We start from the raw sequence: 17,164 nt of genomic DNA, 5'->3' as shown, positions 1-17,164 counted from the left end.
CTAAATGTTACGATCGAACAGAGCTTCGGAGCTATTCGTATCTTGATGTCGCCGGAGAACACTGTGGATGATCTGATAAAAGCTAGTTTAAATGTGTACGTGAAAGAAATGAGAAGACCGTTTCTGACTAAATCGGATCCTCATTGTTTCGAGCTTCATTACTCTCAATTTAGCTTAGAAAGTAAGTTCTCCAACTTCAAAGATTATTATTATTACAATTATTTTCTCCATCTCTTTAATTTTCTTTTCAACAAATATCTCGATCCATGGTTCATCATCATCGTCATCATCTCAACCACTTAGGTTTTAAGGATATATTCGCTGCGTCGAGAATACGCAGTGGGCAATAGATACCGTGTGTTTTCTCCAGTGCCCGACTGACGGAAAAGGTTAATCATTAGGTTAAAATATAACCGTTATATAGTATACAAACTTAACGGCCTTTGGATAACACTACCTAACTTAACTTAACAGTGTTGTCGTTCGTTCGACCGGTGATCTGTTAGAGTAAATACATGAAATTGCTTATATCAATCAATCACTGGTGGTTCTCTCGCCATGGAGATTGGAGAAAGTGTTTTATCATATTTGTGTTTTTAGCAGGTTTGAATCCGAAGGAGAAGTTGATAGAGTTGGGATCGCGAAATTTCTATTTGTGTTGCTCAAAGCGGATCAACCCCGTCATCGTCAACTCCTCACCGTGTTCGGAACAAACCAAGAATATGGCTGCTGATCATAAATCACCATTTTCATGGACGAGCTTCATGGATTTCTTGCTATAATTAAAATTATTTCTGAGGCTTCTTAATTAATTATCTCACAGAAACTACACTTTTCTTTTTTCATTTTTAATTTCCATTTTAGAATCGCATTTTTGTATATATAATTCCTATACATGTACAGTGTTTCAATTAATGTAAGGCAGATTAATGAAACATCCCCAAATTTATGTAAGAAAACCTTTTATAAATAACTATCCATCATTAAAAATCAAAGGTCATTTATTCTTTTAATTTCTTTCATTCCTTTTTCGTACGTGTTCTCTTCTGACATGCCAGTTTGAATTTAAAACGTAAAGTTTCCTTGGCTGCCAACCTTGTGACAGGAACATATCTACTACAAGTGTAGCAACAACCCAAGTCTCAATGATTAAACTAGGAGCATGGAATACTAGAGTGGCTAACATCCCCATTCAAAGATCAGTCCATCAACCACCAAAACCTATTCAAAAGAGTCAGTACATTAACAAAGGAATATTCTAAGATCTTACCATCTTAGAAGACCATTACATTCAAAAGTGCACCTCCGCAGCAGATATTGCCAGGAGGATTTTTTACCAAGACTGACACTTTTATTCTCCAAATCCTTCAAAAACCCAAGAGTTTTATGAGTTTAGCATTGTAGACACTAATTCCATCCGAATTAAACAAAATTTTGACAAAACAGACAAGTCCCTGGTAACCCATTCTTCCGTTACCATCCTCAAGATCCTCCAATGGATTAGATACCCTATTCCAAACAAAAGGGATTTACTACAAAAAATACATCAAGCCAAAGTAGGGATGTAAACGGATCGGATTCGGATCGGATGTGATCGGAGCCGGATATTCTCTGGTCGAATACGGATACCTCTAAACGGATTCGGATGCGGATCGGATTCGGATTTTCGACCATCCGTTTACATCTCTGCCTTGTGTAACCCGGACCTTCCTCCCCCTAGCGGATACAATTCACTCTCAATCCATATCTCTTAGATCATGATTCTCTTTTCATCATATTCTAGAACTTATTTAATCTTCAAAAACCCTTGAAATCATTATTTACTTAATTTTTTATTATTAAGTATTCGGATTTTTTTTCGGACGGATTTTAATCGGAGTATTCGGATTATTTTCCGGATATCTCTAAACGAATACGGATGCCCCTAAACGAATACGGATGCGAATTCGGATTCGGATTTCGGTTATCCATTTACATCCCTAAGCCAAAGTCTTCTCCAAGTTTGACATGAAGTCTGGATTCTGGATTCAGATTCAGATTCAGATTCGATCTGACTCGCTTGTTGCAATACAAATGCTCAATGAACGCTTTCATATTTCATGGTTTGCTATTAGGTTGATAGGCGATATTCACAGGCTACATGTGTGATTGTTCTTGGAGCTATGTATTCTCACATCACGTGAGAGATGTAACACCTATGCTGATTTCGTGGCAGGATTTCTTCATTCTTGCCACGAGATCCATTTGTGTATAGATAGTCTCCCAAAGACTCTTTCCGCTCTAATACGAGATGAGATCAATGGAAAGAAATTTTACCGAATGTAATTCCAGGGTTGTATTCGTTAATTTATTAATATAAAATTTCTCTTTTTCCAATTTTTTTTTTTTCTTGTAGTCCCCTTAGCATCACTCAGTTTTGGGTTTCTAATAGTAGAGTTACTGATCTCGATACCTCAAACCATGGATACTAATTCCTAAATCCCTGGTCCCATCTACAGGTCAGATGGTACAAAATTCAGCATGAATGAAGATTCTAATATATTCTTGTTGATCAAGAATCTTTATCCTACATTCATTTGAATGGATTTTGTAACTTCTATCTAAAGATTCTAAACTGCTCCCCACACCCTCCCCCCCTCCCCCCAAAAAAAAAGTGTGGATTCCAAGTCCCTACTAGAAATCGAATGGTACAAAATTCAGCATGAATGACGATTCTAACCTAATCTTGTTGATCAAGAAACTTTAACTTATATGTTTTTTTTCCCCTAATCAGTCCTACTCTAACATATTCTAAGGGGGGAGGGGAGATGTGAACCAGGAGGCTTGAACCTAGGACCTCGTGGTAACTTTGGGCTGCCACGCACCACATGCAACCGAGTGCTTTAGGCACTTGGTCACATATATGGTTTTTTTTTTGGGTAAAACACATGATTTCAACTGCACCCAACTTTCACATATGGTTTCAATTGTACTCAAATTAATCTTATCAAAACGGCAAAATTAAAATTTCTGATTTTAACGACTTCTATGGGGAGTTTGGTTCCACACCCTGGGGGATCAAAATATGGTGGATATGTCTTCATCATCATTTATCTATATATGGATGTAAACAGGTTGAATCCGTAACCATATTCAATTACCTTTTGAATGGGTTTGAATAGTTTTTGATAATTAATATTCTATTTTCAAACACGGATTCATTTAAACGGAACACGATTTGAATATGGATTTTGACTATCCATTTATCTTTAAACGAAACACGAATTGAATACAAATTTTTAATTATCTATTTATATCTCTAATGGATATTGGAGAGTGGAGTCATGAGTAGAGCAACAGAGGTGATGCATTCTCACTCTTTGTGTTGGTGTGGAATAGCAGAGAATTAGAGAAGACGAGAAAGTGAAGGGTTGAATCCACTACCCCTAGTGTTGATGTTAAAGTATCGTATATGAAATTACATAGATATTATTAATTACAATTATTATTTAATCATATTTTTATAATTGCATCTAAATGGATCGGATAGTATCCTACCTAAAATTGAAATATCTGTAACCGCATCATCTGATTAACTTTAGAGTAGATTCGAATAGTTTTAGAAAGCAGGGGTGGCATGGATAAATATTCAAAGGAGCGTTGTTCTCTGTGCCGCAGTGTAGACTGTGCCCAGACACATGGGGGTGGGCGCAATGACCACCCTCCCCCCCCCCCCCCCCCAAGAAGAAGAAGAAGAAGAAGTGTGTTTCCCATCTAGAAATTAAATGTTTCAAAAATCAGCATAAATGACGATTCTAATAATATGGTGTAGTTGAGCAATAAAACTTCCACATTTGTTTTCAACAATACTCAAAATAGACTCACAAATAATCTGATTTTACTGACTTCTATGGAGACTTTGGTTCCAACACACCTTTACCAAGAATCACCGATTCCATCATGCCCTTATTATTAACTGCCATGGAGCAGTTAAATTGGGGATCAAAATATGGTGGACATGACTTCTTCATCCATGGCCAAAATCATTTAGTTGCCTTCTCAATCAGTTTTAATTTGCCACATAGGAGAATTTTTAATTGATTTTTACTAATTTAATTGAATAGGAGATGATGTAGACTATTGCCAACTAAGCTATATCTATGGGGTTAATAATCAACTTTGAAAAACTCCACCATCTCTCCCTCTTATTTATTATACTCTCTTTTCCTTTTCTTTTTCTTAAAATTTCACTGTGGGATTAAAATTCAGTGCATTCTTTTAGTCTTTTTTCTCCTCTCTTGGAGCAAAAGTAGTTCCCCCTCCTCCCCACCCCACATTGAAAATTTAAAGAATGAATTGTAAATGTGATGCTTATAAATAAAGCTACACATCCCAAACCATTTTTATTTTATTTTTGTTTAATTATTAGTAAGCTAACTAAATGGTTTAATGACAAAACAGAGCCAAACGCATCCTTCCTGAACCCGACAGGGTCAGGTCTAGGTTGAAATATCTCAGCTAAGGGTGTAAGTTTGGCTTTGTTGTCCCAAGTTCGCCCTTAGCTCGAACATGGCTTGGGCTGGATTTTTCAACCCTAAGGGTGGGTTAGGGTGGAAATTTTTAGGCCCGGGCTCAGGTCGGGCTGGGCCAAGGTTGAGACCTTGGGCTAACCCCAGCCCGGCCCAGCCTCGTGTTAGGTTATCAATTTATTGATTACATTTTGCGATTTTTGTTTAATATCTAATTATCTATTGGTTTATCCAAAAAAGGCTAATTATCTATTGAACAAAAAAATATTTAAAATTTAAAGAGGGCCAAGTTTGTTAACACAAAGAAAAGTCTAATAGTCGATTGAGTATGAAACCATGGTTTTAAGAATCGGTATTGTATCGCCCGATACGGTTTTGCTAGTCACCGATATCGTATTGGTAGCACGGTACAGACAAGAGGTAAAATTGTCAAAAAACTCCTTTTTCAAGGAGATTCAAGGGTAATTTTATCCGATATAGCCGATCCAGGCTGATATCGTATTGGTATCGTATCGATTTTGTAAGTTACCGATACCCATTCCAACACCGTGCACTAAAACCATGTATAAAACAAACCAATATCCAATTGCATGAGACTAGTCAATCGGGATCAACCAGGCCCTAACAAAAATTAGGGTCAATCAAAGCCAACTTAGCCCAACCCGGCCCGATCAGGGTCAATCAGGGTCGGGTTTGGCTAGGCTGAGCCTGACAAGATTGGGCCTGGACTAAGATATCTCAGCCTGACCTAAGATTATTTGGGCTTCTGTTGAGCTAAAAGGACTCAGGGTTGGGCTAGGGTTTTAAAAAACCCGGCCCAACCTTGGGCTGGGCTTGGGTTGTCAAAAACCCGGCCAGCCTGGCCTTGTTGCATCCCTAACTTTCTTGATGAGAGTGGGTATCTCCTTGTTATGAATTGGACTACCATCCTCAAATTGGAGAAGAGGAAATTTTGTATGAGAGTTTATGTTGTTGTGTCTCAATAGTCCGGTAAAGTGTTGGGAAATGAGACGAAGAGGAGATGTAATGAGAGAAGTTCTATCACTTCTATGTTACCGAACACATTTTTAAATTACAGAGATACTTCTATGGAATATAGAAAAAAAATAAATTTTGACCTAGAAATACTTTGATGTAATTGAAACGTTATCAAATAAGCCAAAAGTCCACATCATCATTTAACCGTGGATTCTTATCATACAATGCCAAGTGTTAAAAGAATTCTTTCGAGGTTGTTAGAAAAATCTTTTCAACAAAGAATACCAATGAAAAGCATGAGGAATAACCTTCATATGTGGTGGGCTACAGACACCTAATTTTGTCATCGTGTATGGTATCCAAGACAATGATGAATGTGTGTTTTAGAACCTAGGAAATGTTGTATCTTTAAGTTTAGGAGATTCCCTCCCCACAATCTCGATGACATTGGAAATCATACAAGTAAAAATGCCCTAAAGAGTAAATAGGTTAACATAAAGTGAAAAGTTTCAAAGTCCACTCAAATGTCTAATGTTGATGTTTAGGATTTTTGTTTTGAATGGTGAGTCATTGGCCTTTGGACAATCCTAGGAGCAACTGATCACATCACATGCTATGTTTGGAAGCCAAGAAAAGAAAAAACATAATAAGACAAAATCATAATGAGAGAGTATCAAAGTTACTGCCATTAGTCTCCACAAGGTCAAGTGTTGTGATCCTGGATACCCTCCTATCCAGGGAGTTCAGTGCCCAGGGGGCATCCAACAACTAGGCTATACTACATACATCCTGATGTGAGTCCAATCAGCCCTTGGGATGTGTGCTACACATCCCAATGGCTGGAACCCGCTGGGCTCCCTGGAGAGGAGTTCGAACAGATTCAGATAGTGCTAAACGAATACGAACTCGGATACAGAAATGGATTTCGGCTATTCATTTACACTCCTAGGTTTGAGTCTCTAAAAATAGCCTCTTTGCAAAACATGGGTAAAGCTGTGTACATTATGACCCTCCCCAGACCCCGTAGTGACTGAAGTCCTTTGCATTGGATACGCCCTTTATATATATAGATGGTTTTGGAAACTCACCTTGAACGATAATATCCCTATTCAAGCTTAACTTGTAATTTGAAGAAGGCATGATAATACATTAGGTTCCACGTATTTAGACAAAATGCGTATACTTACCTCAAAATGCAGCCAAAATCTATTTTCATTTTTTTTTTAATCTTAAGAGACATTTCTGTCCCAGATGACTGTTTCACTAGAAGCATAGGACAACTCTAAGCACGAGATTCCAATATCAACTAACAGATTCTTGAGAGTGGTAAAACCAAAAAGCAATGACTTGGTTCCTCACATTATGACTAGGGATGTAAATGGATAGTCAAAAATCCATGTCAGATCTGTGTTCAAATCTTTTTAGGGGTTTTCGAATCCGAAAATTTGGTTTCCAAAAAATAACTGAATCCGTTCGAAAGATAATCGGATTCAAATATTTCCATTTTGGATCCGGATAATTTTCGATTAATTTACTATTTGATTGTAAAATGCGTTTAATTTAATATTTTTTTGTAAATACATATGATATATTATTATATTACCCTTATTATAAATACTTTTGAATATCCAGATATCCGATAAACTCTTGAATTTGAATATGATTATAGTTTTTAAAACTCGATCGGATATCGAATCGAATACGGATATTTCATTCGGTAAATGGATTCAGATTTGGATAGTATTAAATCCAAATTGAATCCGATCCGTTTACATCCCTAATTATGACTCAGAGTGTGTAGGAATAGCACAACTTGTTCATCAATATATATGTGCATCGTATCCCTAAGTTTTCTATGTTCTCTTAGAACCTATAGAAATACTCTTGACTCATTAGAATTTGGTCCATGCAATCAGGATCATAACTATTCAATCCAGGCCGATTTGTACCGACTTGTTTCTTTACCGTATCATTTTCTAGGGTCCCCGATCCCCGATCCCCGATCCCCGATCCGATACCATGTACTTAAATCATAGGGTAAATTACACGTCACCCCTTGGTTTTCAAAAGAAACTCAGATCACCCCCTGGTTTTTGAAAAAAATTCAAATCACCCCCTCTACAATAACGGTGTTAGTTTGCTGGTAGTTATTGATATGAAAAGACTATTTTACCCTTGTATTAAAATATTAGAATTAAATTTACATTACTACCCTTCCTTCATCTTCAACATTGGTCAAGGGTAGTTAAGGGATTTAAATTTATTTAACTGGCTGACATCATCACTTAACAGCATAAAACTAACCATAGGGACTAATTTGTCATATTGGGGTCTAAACCAAAGGTGATTTAAGTTTTTTCAAAAACCAAGGGATGATCTGAGTTTCGTTTGAAAATCAGGGGGTGACATATAATTCACCCTAAATCATATGTAATAAGAATCCTTTCCCTGATTCAAATCCACTCCGATCAATTGGCTAAGTGGGTTGATTTTTTTTATTTTTTTTTCCAGTTTTAAAACTATGGTCTCATATACGATCAATTTTATTTTTCTGATAATAGAAATAAAGATAACATAAGAATCCAATCACATAAGGGCCACATTAGAAAAAATTATCCTTACTGAAAAAACCTTTCCCTGTAAAGCCAAAATTCTAGATCCTTTTATCTGGCACTGTCTAACAAACAATGCCTTGGTGATGGTGCAAAGAACCTTTTGCCTTGTCTAAAAAGAATAAGGACTGGTGCCAAGCGTGCTCACTGGGCAAAGTAGAAGCCATAAGCCAGGCACATTGAGCACTAGGCGTTCAGTTAAAGACTGTAGAGAGATAGAGGGAGGGAGGGAAGGAGACGGGAGGCATGGACGGAGTTATTCTTTCATGGCTCTTGTCATTTTTCCTCGAAATCGCTCTGGTCGGCATTATCGTCTACCAGGTCACTTCAGAACCCTAGGAACAAAAAAAATTATTATTATTTTTGTTTTGAATTTACCGTATTGGTTTTTTGCCCCTTTCCTGAAGTATTAATGGATCTCTGATTCAGGCACTGAGTTCGATCACTTTATGTTCATGGAATGCCATATAATCATGTCTGGTGATAAGGAATGGAAATTTAATTTTTTTATCGCACCAATGTTCATGGAATGCCATATAATCATGTCTGATGATAAGGAATGGAAATTTTATTTTTTTGTCGCACCAAAAGCTTCTTTTTTCTGCATCTGTTGTGATTTAGTTTCCCGGTTTTATAGTTCGATACATCAGAATTCAGTTTCCAGATTCCACAGTAGTTGATCTCTATTGTCTGTGCCGTTTTTGGCTTAAATTATCATGTTTGGTGAAAACTATAATTTTGGCTTTGATAGTACAAGAGCCAGGGGAATTTCCAAACAGTGGAAGTCAGTAGTTTTGAAAACAATTGTATTATTAGTCGTTATTCAAGTAAGTAAACAACAATGGTCAGTTGCGGCAGTAGGGGCCATTGCATGTACTGATGTGATGCATAATTCATGTCAGATGTGATGCAGTTATGGGCATTAGCAACAATGCCAAGACAGAGAAGAACCAGTAGTTTAAGAAATTTCATAATTCCTAGTTTCTCTAGAAATCCTAGTATTACTGGGAATCCTATTCCTAGTCTACTATGGGGTTCTATTTAGATAGAGTTCTGTTTTCAGTTTCTCTTCCTATTTTGGTTATGTCTGTGTCTTAGTTCAGGCTGGATTAGGAATCTATAAGTCTCATGCTGTTATGAGTTGATTTTCTCTCATTATGTCAATTCCTATTTCCTAGTCGGTTTAGGATACCAAACACAGATGGAGGTTCTTGAGTCAGTTTAGGAGTTGTTTAAGTCTTTTATTGGTCAATTAAGTAGCCAGTTTAATTACTAGTTGGTTTAAGCTATTTCTAGTCATGTTAGGAATCATATTTGGAGAGTTTATATGTATCCATGTAACCAGCCATTGAGGCACACGAATTTTATGATGAATAAAGTCTGTCTTTCGCTCCAATGTTCTGTGAGATGCAGAATTCTGTTGTAATGCAACAACCCTTAGTGAGATGCTAAGATAGAATTGGTGGGATTCCAATCAAGTTCTAGGTGAGAGGCTTGGACCATATCCTTCTACTCTTCTTCCATTATTCTTCTTTCTTCATTCTCAATATAGAAAATCAGGTTACTAAACAGAATTCTTTCTCAGTTCATATGTATACCATACTTGATTGAATCTGAGTTTTCTCCATTAATACACCATAGATTTTAGATCCAATCATAGATACTGTGACTGCACTTCATGTTTTACTGATCTACAACAACACCAACTAAGCCTTATGGGGTTGGCTACATGGATCCGTGCAAAGACAAAGTATATAAATAATAAAAGTAAAAAGAAAGGAACACAAAAACATCAACAACCACTCAGCAATATCCCACCTAAATGGGGTCGGCTGCATGGATCCTTGCCCTCCAATCAGCTCTATTCGAGGTCATACTTGAGACAAGACCTAAACTATGCTTGTCTTTCCTCACTACTCTCTTATGGTCATTTTTTGGCCTGCCCCTAGCTCTTTTAGTTCCTTCAATCTGAATCAGATCACTCCTCCATACTGGTGCATCCCAAGGCCTCCTTTGAAACATGGTCATGCCACCTCAAACAACTTTCTCGGTGCTTATCATGTATCGGGGAAACTCCCAAATCAGCTCTAATATGGTCATTCCTTACTTTATCCTTCCTAGTTGTGCTGCACATCCATCTCAATGTTCTCTGCTACCCTTAGTTTATCTATATGACACTTCTTAACTGCCCAACATTCCACCCCGTACATCATAGCCGGTCATACGGCTATCATATAGAATTTTCCTTTAAGTTTTAAGGAATATGACGATCAAACAACAATCCGGATGCACCTCTCCACTTCATCCATCCCACTTTAATTCTCTGTGAAACATCATCCTCTATATCACCTTCTTTATTTATGGTTGACCTGAGATATCTAAAATAATCACTCGGTGGTATCTCTCTCTCCTCAATATTCACCATTTCATTATCAGACATAGCGTAGCTTAAGTTACACATCATATACCCCGTCTTCGTTATATTTATCTTAAAACCTCTTGATTCCAAGGTTGATATTCATAACTGCAACTTAGTGTTAATCCCTGCTTTTGTTTCATCCAACAAAAGAATATCATCAGCAAAAAGCATGCACCACGGAACCTCATCTTCTTTATTTATGGTTGACCCGAGATATCTAAAATAATCACTCTGTGGGATCTCTCTCTCCTCAATATTCACCATTTCATTGTTAGACATAGCATAGCTAAAGTTACACACCATATACCCCGTCTTCGTTATATTTATCTTAAAACCTCTTGATTCCAAGGTTGGTCTTCATAACTCCAACTTAGTGTTAATTCCTACTTTTGTCTCATGCAACAAAAGAATATCATCAGCAAAAAGCATGCACCACAGAACCTCATCTTGAATGTTCCTGGTTAAATCATCCATGATAAGCGCAAACGAATAAGGGCTTAGAGCTGTTCCTTGATGTAACCCTATTGTAATTGAGAAATCACTACCTTGACCTCCCACGGTTCTCACACTAGTCACCACGCCCTCATACATATCTTTAATTATATCCACATACTTACTCGACACCCTTCTCTTCTCTAGTACATGCCATATGAACTCTTTAGGGACTCTGTCATAGGCTTTTTATAGGTAAAAAAAAGACCAAATCAAGATCCTTCTTGCAAACTCTAATTCTTTCAATGAGCCTCCTGAGTAAGTAAATAGCTTCCGTCGTGGATCTACCTGACATAAAACCAAATTGGTTATCCGAGATAGTAGTTTCTCTTCTCAGGTGGGCTTTAATAGCCCTCTCCCATATTTTCATTGTATGACTCATTAGTTTTATTCCTCTGTAGTTATTGCAGCTCTGGATATCACCTTTATTTTTGCAAATCAGAATTACAATGCTTCTCCTCCATTCGTGGCATTTTACTTATGCTCATAATCTTGTTAAACAGTTTGGTTTACCAAGATAAACCACATACTCCTAGGCTTTTCCACACTTCTATTGGGAGTCATATCTATTTTCTGATCTATGGTTTCAAAGTGCAATTTTGTTGCTGTTTTCTTAAAATTCTACTTCAGGTTGGATTCTCAGTCTTATTTGAAGATCATATCTATTTTCTGTTTCGGATTAGTATCCTATTACTATTTCTGGTATCTGTTGCTGTCTGTTTTGATATATTGTTTTGGCTTATTTGATCCAATTTCATTCTGATATTTTTATTTTGTTCTGGAACCCTATGCTAGTGACCTATTGCTTGTAGGATAATTATATCTTCAGATCAGACCATTGGATCTGAACCAGACTTTAAGGAAAGGTTCTAAATCTCGGTTTCAAGGCAGGTTTCGACCAGTCTGGAAACTGAGATTTCCCAAGTTTCGACCGAAACCTGGTACTTTTCTGGGTAAAACTTGACATGTCATGTGCTGTCAAAACTGATCGAAACTAGGCTGGTCAAAACTGATGAAAATTGGGTGAAACTTGGTATTTTTCAGTCGAAACTGGTTGAAACTACTGAAATGTGTGAAATATGGTCGAAACCATTCGAAACTTGACTCGTACCAAGTTTCGTCTCGGTTTCTTGGGAAACCGATATTTAGAACCATGCTTTAAGGAGTCCTCCCAATTTCTGGCCTTCGATCAGAATTCTAAGACCATCTGAATTGTTGATTTTCAACTAGTAAATTTCTTATGCATCTGGTCTTCCCCTCTTCACTGTGATTCTGGTTTTCAACTGAGTTTTTGACCCTAATCCCTTAGGTTTCTAGAAACCCATTAAGATGCTTCTCACCTCTAATATGTGATCTTTGAATTAAGAGTAGGATTCTCAAAATTTAATGTGTTCCATGGGATAGCAACTGCTTGGCTAAATCTCTTGACGAATTTGATGAGGGTTGTCGCTTATAGAATGCCTATGGGCAAAGTTTGAATTGGAGTTAACATTATATTTGTAATTCATCAAATAAACATGATATCGTGTTAAACCATATTTGGTAGAGGGAAAAAAAAATTTTCTTTTATACACAGCCTACTTGAGAAGCGACTCACAACCCAACATAGACCACTTGGGGGAAGTCGTCTCTTTTCTTCAGTGGGAAAGTGCATCGTCTTCAAGGATCCTGATTCAAGGATTGTTTTTAGTTGGGACCCCCACTCTGTGATACTCCATTCCTTTTGTGACTCTCTTATTCTTTGATGACAATGGATTGGACATTCGAGTGGTCAATAAAGCACTTAACTTAGCATGCTAAACAGCAGGGTGGGAACAGTAAAACATATCAAAGGAAAATTAACATAATCCATCCTTTTCTTTTGGCCATTACAAATTTCATTTACTTGTCAGAGTACATCCCTCTTCAAATCAGATTGGATGAGACACTCTATGCCATCCCCCCCCGAAAAAAAAAGGGCAACATTTGTCTCAATCTGAGATGCTCTAAGCCACTCTTACTCCCCTTCCCCCCCCCCCCCCCAAAAAAAAACAAAAAAACAACATTTGTGTTCTGTTTTATTTTCAGTAAAATATTTCTTTAAGTGATCCTTTTTTTTTTCGCTTAGCTCTTACTATGTTTAATGAGCAGTTTCTACTATTCTTGTAAATATGGGTTTAGGGTTGTTTAGTTGAGTAGGAAAGTTCAATTGTAATCGGATTTTCTATTTTTACTTGGAGTTGGAAACTTAGGTTCAAGTATTATTTTTTAAAAAGTTTTGATTGTTTTAGTTCTAATATTTTAGCATTTTAACAAAGTTGATGGGTCTGTACTGGCAACACATTACACATGGGACAGATTATACTTCAGTTTTTGTTACTAGAGTTATTTGGTTGCCCCAGGGGTATACTTGATGTTGGCTAGAGTCAAAAACTTTCTTTGCTGCTATTTGTTTTCTTTTCTTCTTGCAGTTTGCATAATCTGGGTCAGTGCTCTTATTACTTTTGATATTCTTCTTCATACTTCAGATCTGATTTCTATTCTCAATTAGTTTGAGTTGATTATATCATCCTTCTTTTTGGCCAATTGCAACTATTGTTAAAGAAATTATATCTTTTAATGAAGTCCTCCACTAACAGGACCATTTATTTTTTAAAGAAATTTATCTTTTTTCAACCACCCCTCATGACTTTGTGTTCTAACTTATGTTCAAGTTTGTAAGAAAGTTCTTTTTGGTTGGACTTCAATATGACTCAAATTTTCTGTAAACTTATTATTATTCAATTTTGTGATTTGTTCTCTACTCTATACTTCATCTAAAACCTTAAACATCTAGTTATATATCCTACATGTTAATTGGATTGACCCTTTGAGGGCCTATTCTCTTGTAGGATGTGGTTTTCTTGACCAAGCATGCATTTTGAGGAAGCTAAATTAGATGAGTCCATTGAATTACATCCATCAGTATTGCCTGAGTGGATTTTTTTCTTTAAAAGATGGCTCTTAGGGAGACATGTGCATAATTTTTCTCAGAGATTGTACACTTAATTCCACCACTATCTTCATCCTCTCGAAATGAAAATTTCCAGATTGCTTACAAATATTGAACTCTTTACTGTTCAAAGTAACAAATTCATATTTTTATGGCACTTAAAAAGCATCCAATTGAATTACATTTTGTTACGCGCTAGCTACTTTGTGTTGTTTTTCAATCATCCTTTTCTACATATGGAAGACTTACAATATGACACTTATATTTGTTTGCAGCTCATGTGTTTAGCTGACCTAGAGTTTGATTACATCAACCCGTATGATTCAACTAGACGGATAAACAGCGTGGTTTTCCCAGAGTTTTTCACACAAGGAATCCTTTCCTTCCTCTTTCTCGTAACAGGGCACTGGTTTATGTTTCTGTTGTGTGTTCCATACCTTTACTATAATGTGAGAATGTAAGTTCATTTTCCTGCTCCCAAATCCATCAGTTATTTACTTGTAGCTATATTATAATTTTAAATTATCAGTCATGCATTGAACTACAAATCCCTCCCCCCCCCCCCCCCCACCCCCCGCTTTCTGAGGATTATGGTAAAAGTTGTCCAGTAATTTTGCCATTAAGCATCAATGGAGTTGTGATGGACCTTTTTTATTGTAGTTAATCAGTATACAGACCATAACTGAACCGTATTATTGTTCAAAATCATCCAATTATGTGAAATCCTTTCCAATAGCAAGAAGATTAATAACTAATTCTAATGGGTGAATGTCTATATTGGCTGGTTAAATTTTCTGACATCTAATCAGATTTATATATTCTCTGGAGCTCACGAGTTGGTGGTTACAAACTATAGGGATTGACTTCATGATCCTGGCATATGGGGAGGTGGATAGCTTCTTCCATTCTCCCTACTCAGGTGCTACCGCTCCTTTACATAGGATTTGTTTTGATAAGCTGTTTGTCGGCTATATTGAACTTTAGGATTTGTGAAGTATGCCACCTTGGATGTTAATGCATAGGATGTTAAAATACCTTAACCTTTACACCAGATGCAAAACAAATAGAAGGCAGACCTGCAACCTCAAAGAAATAAGAGACCCCTAATCGTTCCCACAAGTGATACCATCAACACCCAAGAACTCTGTTGAAGAATTAACCAATGAATAAGAAATTATCTAATATTACAACGAATCTTAAGAATTTATTCTGCTGTTCTTCTCTCTACAATGTTCCTCCTTCCCTGATCCCCAGATTGCAAATGGAACCAGCTTCCACAAACTAATGTATCCAATTGTCTTACTGACCCTCCAAGTTCAAACCCACTCATTACCCTTAGGTTATGATTGATGGTGTGGTTTCCTTCTGGATAGAGTGAGTAAAGTACTACTCTTCAAAATTTTCTGTTCCTCGAAAGCTTGCAAAATAGACTGGATTTTTTTCCCTCAAATTTTGGAGGAAAAAAAATCCAGTCTATTTTGCAAGCTATCAAGGATAAAAAACGATAGAGAAGATACTGCAGAAGAAATTCTGAAGATTGAGAAGAAATCCAGTCTATTTGAATCATCCGAATTGTATCGCTATCGACCTGGCCGATCCTGGTTTGGGTATCGGTATCGAATCAAGGATAAAATCTTTAAAAAAACATGATTTTTAATGAAAAATAAGGGTAAAATTGAGCAATCTAGGTCCATACCGGCCAATCTGGATCGGTATCAACGGAGACCAATACCATTCCCGATACCGACATCGCAATCCCTGGTCTATACCACTAGGTTAGAGTGAGTAAACTACTACTTTTCAGAAAAAATAAAATCCCTCAAATTTTGGGGAGGGGTGATTATCTCCACCCTCCCTTAATAATCCATTTGATTGCTTGTGAAATTCTAATCAAATCGCTATTTTTAGTTGAATTTGTAGAACATAGAATTTGAAGAGTACTCATTCTAAGTTGAATTTGGTGTTTTCATGATTAGGTACATGCAGAGGCAGCATTTGGTAGACATTACTGAGATCTTCAATATGCTCAACTGGGAAAAGAAGCAGCGGCTTGTCAAGCTGGCCTACCTTGTTATCTTCCTCTTCCTCACTATATTCTGGTATTGTGATGACTGATGCGACACCCTACTTAGAGTATTATTTTAAATAATTATTTTGAAATGTTGTAACCTTCGATATAATCATTGTAGGTTGATTTATAGTGTATTGGAGGATGATGAGTGATCTAGCATTGTTGCGTCGGTGTTTCATTGTCCTTGAGAATGTTTCCACTGTAAGTATTAAATGCATTTGAATTGCTCTGCCAGTCTAGTAGGGGGTTATATGATATAGTGTTGGATGTGGCAAGGCCCATGCAATAGCATTACAACTCATCCAGTTGGTGAATGTCCTCTTGAATTTTCTATAGTCTAGGAGTCGGATAATCTTAATTATCAAACTGTCATTACTAGCCTCTGGATGATTTCTTTCTGAAACCTTCAACTAGTGATCTGTTTATAGGTGATGTTTAAACCATCTCATAAAATTCATGTTTCCATTACTATTTCAGTCACTACTTACTGAGTATATGGACTTACTGTGGGGTTTCGATTCCAGGTCTCTCCCCAGCTGACATCGATGATGCATCAAGTAGGTGTCTTTACCTTGGCCTGATTGTGCAGTATTTGTGATGGTCCTATATTGCTGTACTCTAGTGATTTATTTCATTAGTTTCATTATCCAATTATAGTACAAGTTTCTTCATTTTGTAGTGGTTGTCATGTTTTTTATAAGGATTTTTTTTTTTTTTGGGGTGGGGAGAGACCATGTTTTGCACAAAGCCCTTGATAAATTAGGTCTGCGAGCATCTGTGTGGTTCCTTTAAATGGGTTGCAAATTACGGAATATTTATGAAGAGAGCACTACCATGCTTCTTTTCTGACCCCAGTTCTAATTCTAAGCCTCTTTTTTCCCCAGATATAGATCTGCTTTTATTTCTTTGTATGGAATGGCTACACACCCCCTGGACTTTGCCTATAGTAATAATAAATCTGAGGATCAAAAAACCACCTTGTACACCCCCTTTATTTAAAAAAAATTAACCCCAAAAGTAATAGTTCGTTAGGCAAAGATGACATGGGCTTTACTTTGAACATGAAATGACTCTTTTACCCTTTGACCATACCCTTAACAAACCAATCCTCTT

The 17,164-nt window shown here is 36.8% G+C and overlaps 1 protein-coding gene across 2 annotated transcripts; it reads left to right on the top strand.

Moving 5' to 3' along the window:
* Nucleotides 1-8,304: 8,304 nt before the first annotated feature.
* Nucleotides 8,305-16,702, top strand: LOC122650726 (protein cornichon homolog 4-like). 2 transcript variants are annotated; one of them, XR_006331421.1, is made up of 5 exons: nt 8,305-8,419; nt 14,256-14,437; nt 15,957-16,079; nt 16,170-16,254; nt 16,570-16,702. XR_006331421.1 is itself a non-coding variant. In XM_043844120.1 (5 exons), exons 1-4 carry the CDS (start codon nt 8,345-8,347, stop codon nt 16,201-16,203), a joined length of 414 nt encoding a protein of 137 aa, XP_043700055.1. In that variant the 5' UTR covers nt 8,305-8,344; the 3' UTR covers nt 16,204-16,252; nt 16,576-16,702. The 2 variants fall into 2 exon arrangements, 1 of the variants encoding a protein (XP_043700055.1); XM_043844120.1 differs by having other exon boundaries at nt 16,170-16,252; nt 16,576-16,702.
* Nucleotides 16,703-17,164: the final 462 nt, after the last annotated feature.

This window comes from Telopea speciosissima, chromosome 1 (assembly GCF_018873765.1).
Source record: "Telopea speciosissima isolate NSW1024214 ecotype Mountain lineage chromosome 1, Tspe_v1, whole genome shotgun sequence".
Lineage (NCBI taxonomy): Eukaryota > Viridiplantae > Streptophyta > Magnoliopsida > Proteales > Proteaceae > Telopea > Telopea speciosissima.
This window is presented reverse-complemented; position numbering and strand designations above follow the sequence as displayed.